The sequence below is a fragment of the Echiichthys vipera genome (genome assembly GCF_963691815.1).
Source record: "Echiichthys vipera genome assembly, chromosome: 15".
In the NCBI taxonomy this organism is placed as follows: Eukaryota; Metazoa; Chordata; class Actinopteri; order Perciformes; family Trachinidae; genus Echiichthys; species Echiichthys vipera.
In genome coordinates this window covers 22,497,040-22,508,098 of record NC_139840.1, presented here as the reverse complement: position 1 = coordinate 22,508,098, position 11,059 = coordinate 22,497,040, and the positions used below count along the sequence as shown (strand labels likewise).

At 40.1% G+C, this 11,059-nt stretch overlaps 1 protein-coding gene across 2 annotated transcripts; it reads right to left on the bottom strand.

Moving 5' to 3' along the window:
• Window positions 1–332: 332 nt before the first annotated feature.
• Window positions 333–10,000, bottom strand: casp8 (caspase 8, apoptosis-related cysteine peptidase). Of its 2 annotated transcripts, none has more exons than XM_083928764.1 (12): window positions 9,880–10,000; window positions 7,981–8,152; window positions 5,559–5,734; window positions 5,352–5,457; window positions 4,393–4,522; window positions 3,698–3,753; window positions 3,527–3,611; window positions 3,355–3,419; window positions 3,155–3,266; window positions 2,691–2,818; window positions 1,366–1,754; window positions 333–758 (listed from the first exon to the last, which is right to left on the bottom strand). In XM_083928764.1, exons 2-12 carry the CDS (start codon window positions 8,086–8,088, stop codon window positions 623–625), a joined length of 1,491 nt encoding a protein of 496 aa, XP_083784890.1. In that variant the 5' UTR covers window positions 8,089–8,152; window positions 9,880–10,000; the 3' UTR covers window positions 333–622. The 2 variants fall into 2 exon arrangements, with proteins under 2 accessions (XP_083784890.1, XP_083784891.1); XM_083928765.1 differs by having other exon boundaries at window positions 3,545–3,611.
• Between the last annotated feature and the right edge of the window lie 1,059 nt (window positions 10,001–11,059).

Genomic DNA, 11,059 nt, shown 5'->3' with positions numbered 1-11,059 from the left:
CACGGCTTAAGTCCAACTAATATACTTTAGCAAAGGAAGGACATTCTTCGAAAAGGCACCTCATTTACAAACAACTTTTATAATCATCAATGGTTAAACTTAGAACATTTTACTCTTATGTGTAAATATATGTTTTTAAATTAAATTGTGAATAAAGTTGTATTATCCTGCAGAGCTTAAGAAGGTGTAAATAAGGGGTATATTATTTAAAAGATAGCATTTTAAGGAACAATACTAAGACTATAATTAACCTTTAATGACAGAATTAAAAAAAAAAACACAATGTTGAGAACAATTATATCCAATATATATTTATTTCATTGTTTGTGCAACTGTGTGTTATCACACTGTGACACAAAGAAACTTTTCAAACGATGTCATATTGTTTATTTTTCCTCAGCCACACGTGAATGGAAGTGGCTTCATAAAATGCCATGATCGTTTTTTGTTTGCAAGATTAAGAGACTTCAGATTCCCGCTGACATTCAAATTCATTCGACCAGCTGTACCATAAAGACAGAAGATTAAAAAACCCACAGAATCACAGTCAGACACACAGTAAACAGGCGTGACTCTATGAGAGTTTGGCACATTTTCAGCATTGCACCTGGTCCCGGTCAGCTCACACAAATGTGAGGACGAGTGTCTTGGTGAGGGTGTACGTGGGCTCTGGCATCTGTTTTTGGTTTAAAAACTCTCCTCTGCTGACCTCCCTGTTCACACGGGTCAGCACAGTGTGGATGCTATCTTTCTTCGCGCTGCACAGAAAACAGAGGAAAAAATGTTACAAATCATAAACGCTGCTCATACAAAGGACATAAGAACCACACATAACCACAACCCTAAAATCTGTCCCTCATACCATTACTGTTAAATCTGTTATCTGTCATATTTATTCTGTTTACAATGTGCAATATCATGTCCACGTGCAATATATTTATAATTACTATTTAATATGCGTAGCAGTACAACCACTTCTCTCATTCTCTTCCTTTCCGTGAATATAGCTTCTCTCGATTCCCCCAAGTCCCCCATGTATAAACCTTATTTATTGTTGTATTCAAGTAATTTTGTAACTGTTTTTGATGCACAAAATGGAGTTTGGCCAAATGTCACAATAAAAGTTGATCTATTCTATTCGATTCAATACTATATGACATAAACAGCACAGCAGACACATTTGAAAACACCAAGCCGACCTATAGAAACATAGTTATGGTCCCTAACCTTGGAAAAGAGGACTGCTCTTACGGTTACCTCTACCTACATTTTGCAGCGGCGCCCCTCAGTAAGTGCTCATCCTTTCTGAAAGTTGGTGGTTTTATAGACAGACTTGGTCGGTCAAAGCTTTGAGGCGTGTCTCACCTTTCTGCTGACTTCGTCAACTGTCTACACAGCTCCTGGATGTAGATGGAGCCTGTGGAAGTGTTTCTAAATGACTTGCAGTTCGGCACGGTGGCCATGCCCAACAGGAAGTCAGCCTCCCAAGGCACCTTCTCGGCGCGCACAGGACCCGCATCTTCCTCCAGGCTCTGTTTGTCCCCCTCTTCCTGTCTCGGCCTCGGGGGACACGGCATGGATCCCCTCTGGTATTCGCTTCCCTGACACGCTTGGATGAAGAACAGTTTGGGCTTCCCTGCCAAAGTGGGAGCTCTCCCGCTGGTGAAGGGTTGTTTCAGTTCTCGCAAGGGCACCTGCACCCCATCAGTCCCAAAGACGGTTCCCTCTTCTCCATGGGAAAGCACGCACACCACCTGAGATCAGAGGCATGTTTGTTTTTAAACTGGATTTTAGATACGATTACCACTTTAATAACGATGCTGGAGATAAACATGAGATGATTTTGTATGTAAGCAATCTCAATGAATTACATAAACCTGTAGGTTAATTACACTGAAAAAAAAAGAAAAATGACTTGTTTAAAACACACTGTTTTAAAAAAAACAGTTCAATATTTTGGGAAATATGCAGTTTTTGTCTGTTCCATTAATATTAAGTCGACATGAACGCGGGTATTTCTGAAACCGTGTGTTTCTCTGCACGGTTTCGGCCTTTCATCCACACGAGTCCAGGGTGAACTTTTTGGAAAAGTCCGGTTTCTGCAGTCGTGTGTGGACAGGAAAACCTACGAAAAGCGCCATTTGTTGTCGACATTGTTTGACGTCACATTGTGTGACGGTAAACAGTAAGTTGTTTCAATGGAGACTTGTGGGGCACTCTCGACGTGACAATCCGACGGAGGAGGATTTTGCGGTTTCATGTGGACGGTGATATTTTTTATCACAACGGTGGTGTGGACGGGGATTTTTTTTTTAACAGGGGGCCATAGAAGTTCGGTTTAAAAAATACAGCTAGTCCTGAGACATTTAAAGATCTCTCAGGAATTGCAGAAATGATCTTTTGATGAAAAAAGTTCACCAGTTAAAACATTATATCTTAGTCTTGTTTAATCTGCACAAAGACCAAAGTGTAAAAATGAACGTTGTGGTTTTCTAGGCGGTGATGTGCAGGACTAGGTCTTGCTGCTGGCTGTATCTTCATATTTTCAGTACAGACAGGAGTGATATTGATCTTATTTAACTCCCTTCACTAAAACAAAAAGTGTTTCTTTTAACTACTTCTTTAGAGTTAAAACCAAAGCAGTATACGGTAGTATTTGATATCAGTTGTGAAGGTGTGACAGTGCTCACCAAAGCGTCCTCATCCAAAAAGTTCCTTGAGCCGAGCTCTCTTAGTTGTTGTCGCATCTGTACTGAAGTCAAGTCGTCATGTACCACCACAGTGAAGCCGAGGCGGGTGAACACTGTGCGCAGAGCCTCTGTGACAAATTGAAGCACACCGATATATTGATTTTATTTTATAACATCATATCATTTCATATCAAATTAGAGCCGGACTGATATATCGGCCAGACAATATTATTGGCCAAACTCGGAATATCACAGACATATTAGTATCAGTACTGGTCTATACGTAGTTGGATATGAGCCGATATGAAAACCTTTGTTTACAGAACATATAATGCAGAAATCAATCAGTAATTGACTGATCCTGAACATACATTGCTACTCAGCTATTCGGTGCAATTTTATTATCTGTATCCGTCTCAAAAATCCCAGATTGGTCGGCCCAGTTCAAAAACAAAGATACATACTCTCGTCCTCCTGAGTCCCTCCTCGTTTTTTCAGCTCTGTTCCCTGGAAGTTCTCATTATTGAAGACCACACACAACCCACGTGGGATATGAGTCAGGGCGTAGTAATCCGCCTAAAGAGTAAAAACACATCCACATATGCAAAATCATAAACATTTATGCTCTAATTCATGAGTGAGAGGTGTTTGTGTGAATTGTTACGTCATCAGGAAGAGAGGAGGGCTTGGTCGTTGGTTCTGCATCGGAGCAAACGCTCGCTCCTCCATCTGAGGAACAAAAAACGAGAAAACTTACATCCTTGTATGTGCACGTCATTAGGGGTAATTATTCAATCTCTGTGTGCACAAATTAACAGGGAGTCAGTGAGTAATACCGTGAAAGTGAGACTTACAACTGGTCTGAGTCTCAGATATCGACACATCTGTCAGTTGTGTTGTCTGCGGGGCGTTGGTGACCTTCTGCGGTAAGAAAACACATTTCCAGTCCTCATTAAACTTTCTCATTACAGGATTAACTGTATACAAACACACAGACACACACACACCTGGTAGTCCATGCTGACGTGAGAAGGTAATCTGGATTGAGGCCGCTGGGTTACCCCTAAAAAGAACAATCATTTATTTTAAGTGTAATTCCGGGGGAAAATCATCCCATGGTCTTTTTCGCACTTACATACATCAAATAAACCATCGAGACAATTTTTTTTATGTAACAACCATTAACGGAGAAATCTGGTAGAGTCGCTAACAGCTGGACATGGCTAACACTGATTAGCTCAGAACGAAGCACCAATGGGCTCCTTCCTTTGGGATTGACTTTGGTAATCGACTTGAATGGACTTTACTATGAGAGGAGCTGGTACAGGGGCCAGTTGGTAAGTCTTTCAAAACACTCTTTTAATAAACTCTGGGTTCACTAACTACGTTGTTGGTGCTTTGTTTTCTGTGTAAGGACTCTTCTCATGCTACTGCAGAGGTTTGGTGTTATTTTGAGCAGTATTAGTGGTTAAAAAAGACGTTTGAATGCCTTCACTGTACTGCCCCGAGCTAATCACTGTTAGCCACGTCCAGCGTCCATTAATAGTTTATTCACGAAAAACTATCTTGATGGCTTATTTGATGTGTGTAAGTGCCGAAAAAGACCATGGGATGATTTTGCGCAGGAATTACACTTTAAGTACAGTATATATACGTATATAAATTCAGTAATACAACATTTATGTGTGTCCATGCATATTACCGTCCATGAATTGCTGTAGAGTCCATGCCAGTTGTTGATCCAACTCCAGCAGAGCTTCATGCAGCTCATGCAGATTTGTATTTGACAGTAACCCAGTTTTCTCCATTTCAGCAAACACATCCAGTGCGGTCTGTAATTGACAGAGAAGAATGTTAGTGTTGGTGCGTGGAGGTTTTGCATCTGCAGCACAAATCCAGAAATCACTTCTGGTGGAGCATTAGAGGTCTGGAAGAGTTATCCACACATTTTGAAATGTGCACAAAGCTGGGTAGACCCCGTATTCATGTTGAGTTAATGTACGCATGTGTAGATACAAATATTATTTAATGTCAATTTGATAAGATGAAGGCTGACATGCAACCAGCCATTGTCCAAAATGACCACCAGAGGGTGTCAACATCATCTGAGTGGTTTATACTCAGATTTAATAAACCTGTGATGAAAATTACAGAACAAACTAAACTGTGCATTTATTAAACTAACCTTCAAAGCCGATTACCGATAATACATTTTAAAGTCAACATCTGATGATACTGATAGCTTGCAGTATTATTGTGCATCCCTAATAAACTGTAGTTTTAGCTAGCTGCCACTTTAATTCTGATTTATCGCTACTGTTATTTGTGCATTAGGATATGCTAAGCTACGTCAACACACCTGATTGCATTTAAACGTTCTTCAATCCTGTTTTGTGTGCATGGATATAATGTGTAGCAGTTGAATAAAGGTGCTCACTGTTTCTGCTTTATTGACGCGTGACTCGACTTTGATGCTTTATTGTTATTATTTTGAGTGTTAGTGTATCTATTGATTGTAAGTTGTTAAAGCTAAACTGATGTGTGGATATTTTATTTCTATTTCTCTGACAGACACTTCGGGTCAAGTGCTATCAATATTATTTCTCCACCAGTTCAACGTATTTTACATCATTTCTTATATAACGATGAGTGTGTTCTCACTTCGCATGCCTCCGTTTGTCTTCTGCCCAGCTTGTCGTTCAACAGAAACTTCATCTTGTCAAGGTTTTCCTCTGTCATGTCCTCGTATACTCTGTACAGCATCACTCTGGCAGAAACAGCAGACGAGTGGAGATGAGGAAGAGAGCAGGGACAGACAAATAAAAACCTGTTATCCCCTCCAGTTAGGGTAAATGTCTTCACATGTACCTGTATTCTGACAGCATGGGATTTGCGTCGGTTTCTTCCGGCCTCCTGCTGTCCGTCTCCAGGAGGTTGAGGAGATCTGCTCGACGGATGGTGTTGAGCAGCTGACGAAGGAACAAATCGTTCTCCAGCAAACCCTTTTCTTCTAGTCTTAAGAAAAGCTTTTTTGCATCCTTGATCTGTGTGAGAGCAACATAGAAAGGATACACAAACATTTGAAAGGATAAACAGTGAAAGGTAACCAGATGCAACAGCTGAGAGTGTAAGTGATGGGAGACAAATGGTGTCCTGAAGGAAGGAAGTGGTGTTTGGAGGGAGAGAAATAAGTCAAGTTTTCCTAAGAATTACCTATTTTATATTGTGTGTTTTCTACTTTTGCTCTTTATATTTAACCTGACTCCACCAGATGGATTTATTCCCATGATTCGTATTTGCTAAGCATTTCCATCTGGGAACTCTGGTTTGGAGATCTTTTGGGAAGGGGCGAAAATACTGGTTGCTGATTGGATAAATCATCTGTCTATCACCACCTATGCTGATGATAGACGGGCCAAATCAAACAATCAGATCAACGCAGCCTATGACTAGGAACAGGACGTTGAGGCAAAACTCAGAAAGTGAACAACATGTCGGTAAAGGATATTCGCCGTTTGTGTTACGCAAATTTACGGATAAAAGGTACAATTTCAGGTGCCGGATCCATATTCCAACAGAAGGATCCAAGAGAAAAAACGTTAGTGAGCAGATAACCGAATTTGGGCCACCAGCAGCTGAAAATGTGTCTAGATCAGTTCGGATTTGCATGTGTTGCGTCACCCTTAAACTTGCCTAAAAACCAACGCAGATTGGACGTTCGCCTTAGGGCGCACTCACACTGTCCTTCCGCACCGGGCCAAAACAGGTTTTTTGGCAAAAGCCTAGTGCCTTTGACCAGTGTGAGTGCACCTGCTCCGTGCATAGCTGCGGCCAGCTGGCCGTCCACGGCCCGTCTGAGAGAGGTGGGCTTTTGTAGAGCGTGTTTGCACATGTACGAGCACGAGCATGCGCACGTGTACGAGCACAAGGCCTACGACGGTTCTGACGTAATTTATGTGCGCCTGTTCGGACATAGAAAATAGAAGGACGGACCATGCGCGGACATTTAACAACAACAACAATGGCGGCGAAAGGTTCACGTTGGTGTGATGTGGAGGTGGAGTGTTTACTGCAGATTTTGTCGGATGAAAATATTCAAAAACAGTCGACAAGACGCACAAAAACTCCGAGGTCTATGGAAAGATTTTTTTAAAAAGCGACACATTGCGATGACGTCATCAATGCGTGTGACGTGTTACGACGTGATGACGTATAGGCAGCAAGAAGCATTGGCCGAGGCCCAGGCAGTGTGAGTACAAACGGGCTGGCAAGTGGGGGGAGGGGGAGGGGGGGAAAGTACCCTAAAGCCCGGGGCGCGGTGCGGAAGGACAGTGTGAGTGCGCCCTTAGACTGGGTATCCCCACCGTCTTCCTTCTGTTTCCTTTCTGTTTTTTCTGGATCCAATCACCAAGCTGGCTTTTTTTCACCTGGTGCGCTAGTGGCTGGTTGAACACGATGACGACAGAGAAGCGTCACAAGCAGTTTTTCTGTTTAATTAAATTAAATTAAATTAAAGTAAATTAAATTAAATTAAATTAAATGTTATTTACAGTCCCAAATCATAACAAAAGTTATCTCAGGACACTTTACTGAGTAGGTAAAGACCACACTCTATGACTTAATTATGATTTGCATAGACCCTACAATTCCCCCGTAGGACCTTCCCTTTAACAGCAGGAATGTCGGACAGACCCAATTTACATTCCACATGGCGGTCGCCGAGGGCTTTTCTTTTCTAGTTTTTTCTTTGAAAACTGAGCAGAAACTTGAAACTGGAACAACTCCTCCAAAGAAAGGACGTATTTGCTTTACTGCCGACTGGTTTTGGTAAAAGTTTAATTTACCAGTTTGCTGGTGGCCAAACTAATGCAGTACGTCATTCGGATCGTTGGTCTGATTGGTTGAAGGATTGTCCAATTGCGTGCAGCCATTTGAACTACGCCCGACTCTTGTGCAGAAGAAAATTACTTCCCAACGTGCAATTTACGACCGCCTGGCAAACAGCTACAAATTTTCTCCGCCACACGTTACCAGACTGATCCGCGTGTAAAATACATGGGAGTTTGCCAGATCAGGACGGTCTCACGAGGCCACCTCTTAGATGCCCCCTTTTTTTGTTTGATTGCTTTCTGTTCAGTTGGTCACTACACTTTTATTTTGGTGAATGTAGGATACCAGTTGGTCAGACTCTCAGAAAATAACATAAAAACCATCTGTAGCTACTGGTCAATGAGACATTTTCTTCAGAGATGAGGTTGAGACAAATGAGATAGGAGACGCTGGTGCTCACCCCCTCCAGGCGTTTTCTGTTGACAACATCACTACACAAGAAGCAGAGAGCTGCCACTTCAGAGGACACCAGCTCGTCGTCTACGCGGGCCAGCTTCAGCCTATCCATCACAGACGCACTCCCACCAGCACAGGCCGGGTGCTATCAGAGCGGCAGGAACAAGAGAGACAAACTCGGGGGAAAAAGGAAACGTCCATCATGAATTTGCACTTATTTTGAGGTTAAACAATAAAAATAAAAAAACAAATGTGACATCGTTTCTGTATCAATTTAACAGCCGAGTATAAACTTAGCAATGATACTAACTGGGTATATATTATGCAGTATTTTAAATGTACTTCTTTAACCTTGTTAGATGTATGCAGTATTTTAAATGTACTTCTGTAACCTTGTTAGATATTATGCAGTATTTTAAATGTACTTCTGTAACCTTGTTAGATATATGCAGTATTTTAAATGTACTTCTTTAACCTTGTTAGATATATGCAGTATTTTAAATGTACTTCTGTAGCCTTGTTAGATATATGCAGTATTTTAAATGTACTTCTTTAACCTTGTTAGATATATGCAGTATTTTAAATGTACTTCTTTAACCTTGTTAGATATATGCAGTATTTTAAATGTACTTCTGTAGCCTTGTTAGATATATGCAGTATTTTAAATGTACTTCTTTAACCTTGTTAGATATATGCAGTATTTTAAATGTACTTCTTTAACCTTGTTAGATATATGCAGTATTTGAAATGTACTTCTGTAGCCTTGTTAGATATATGCAGTATTTTAAATGTACTTCTGTAACCTTGTTAGATATATGCAGTATTTTAAATGTACTTCTGTAACATTGTTAGATATATGCAGTATTTTAAATGTACTTCTGTAACCTTGTTAGATATATGCAGTATTTTAAATGTACTTCTGTAACCTTGTTAGATATATGCAGTATTTTAAATGTACTTCTGTAACCTTGTTAGATATATGCAGTATTTTAAATGTACTTCTGTAACCTTGTTAGATATATGCAGTATTTTAAATGTACTTCTGTAACCTTGTTAGATATATGCAGTATTTAAATGTACTTCTGTAACATTGTTAGATATATGCAGTATTTTAAATGTACTTCTGTAACATTGTTAGATATATGCAGTATTTTAAATGTACTTCTGTAACCTTGTTAGATATATGCAGTATTTTAAATGTACTTCTGTAACCTTGTTAGATATATGCAGTATTTTAAATGTACTTCTGTAACATTGTTAGATATATGCAGTATTTTAAATGTACTTCTGTAACCTTGTTAGATATATGCAGTATTTTAAATGTACTTCTGTAACATTGTTAGATATATGCAGTATTTTAAATGTACTTCTGTAACATTGTTAGATATATTATATGCAGTATTTAAATGTACTTCTGTAACCTTGTTAGATATAGGCAGTATTTTAAATGTACTTCTGTAACCTTGTTAGATATAGGCAGTATCTGTAGGGTAGAAGCCAAACTCTTCTCCAGTTTATTTCCTATATTAAGGTAAGTAAGTAAATCTCTATTCATCCTTTGAAAACACTGGTGTATTTGTTTATTATTACACCTTCTACCTGTTTATACCTACCTGCAGGTTCACATGTTTTTAACACTGTGCTAAAAACCCACAGGGACGCGCGGAAGTGACGTCATAAGACTAAAAACAACCCCCTGACGTTATTTTGACGTCACGAAAGGAAAATCATAAGTTTGAAAAGTTTAAACTCAAGACTACGTCACACAACAACAAGAACTACGTCACGTCAAATCGGTTTTAACGTCAATACGTTACAGTTAACGGCTAATTAAGCGTGTACGTAAGTGGCGTTACAAGCCGTAGAAATGACAGATGAGTCAACTCACGACGTTAAAACTTACGTTGTCAGTTTACGTCCAAAGAAGCAGAAAAGACTGGTCTCCTGTACTTCCTCAAAACAAAAACATTCACAAGTTCAATAAGTTGTACCGGTTTCCCTGCGTCTTCTCCGGCGGGCGCCTCTTTCTGGTTTCACTTTCAGAAGAGCAACTGGTTTGTCAGAACGCTAACTTCCGCTCTCACCTTCAAAATAAAAGCACAGTTTAGGTATTTAGGGCGCAAAAGTAATTTTCACTTCGTATTAGCCTACGTGAAGTGACCCAAGGCCAGTTTACACATGTGTGCTACAGTTTCTAGTGTTTATCTATGTGAAAAAGTTTGTTGCACGCCTTTTATTATGTAAGGTTATTTTATTTTGAAGATAAAGCCTCGCTTAAAACTGAAAAGAGAGAGAAGAATATTCGACTGCCAAACATATGTATCAACCACAACATGCCACAACCTGAATGACACACAAACACACACACACGATATATTGTATATATAATTGATAAATCAATCTTAGTTATATGTAAATGTTTATTATCATTGTTTATTGTGTCCTGTCAAAATATTTGGACACATTGTATATTAAAGGTTGAATAGGAGAATGAGCAGAAAACCGCCATCTAGTTTCTCAAGCGAACAAGGATCGTTATCGTTCAACCGAGTGAAGTCAACGCTTTATCAGAAGTCATGTCTGTTTTACATGAAAAACATACAACATACAGTAGTAGTGTCTATGTATACCAGCCTTTCGTGGAGCCAAGACATCAGTCCCTGGTGGTCTAGTGGTTAGGATTCGGCGCTCTCACCGCCGCGGCCCGGGTTCGATTCCCGGTCAGGGAACTCCTTTTTGCGCTGTTATCAGTGACACATACGGTATGTTGATAAGCAGCACCTAAATGATTTTTAGGGGGTTTGTAAGTTCTCTTTACAAAAAAAAAAGACTGATGGTGCTCCAGATTAGCATCTAGTTTATGCGCCATGGATAGTGGGCTAATTTATATTGCAAGTCATGGTGCAAGTGCGGCTATTTAATTAGCATAACAGAGCCTACAGGTTGTGTTCCAAAACCATGAGCAAACCATCTTGTCACTTATGGTAACACCACCACACGAATGACCACAGTCCAGGTTGAGATGAAGGAATTAGCTTGCTAATCCTGACAACTAGCCTCAGAGGTGAAGCGTGGGCCAGAGG

What these genes read in the sequence shown, in the direction of transcription:
- casp8 (XM_083928764.1), bottom strand. Translation starts at nt 8,088, where the DNA reads ATGGATAGGCTGAAGCTGGCCCGCGTAGACGACGAGCTGGTGTCCTCT. An exon ending in GACAAACGGAGGCATGCGAA is followed by an intron (nt 4,523 to 5,351) that starts GTGAGAACACAC and finishes TGTCAATTACAG; the next exon opens with ACCGCACTGGATGTGTTTGC. An exon ending in AGGGACTCAGGAGGACGAGA is followed by an intron (nt 2,819 to 3,154) that starts GTATGTATCTTT and finishes AATTTGTCACAG; the next exon opens with AGGCTCTGCGCACAGTGTTC.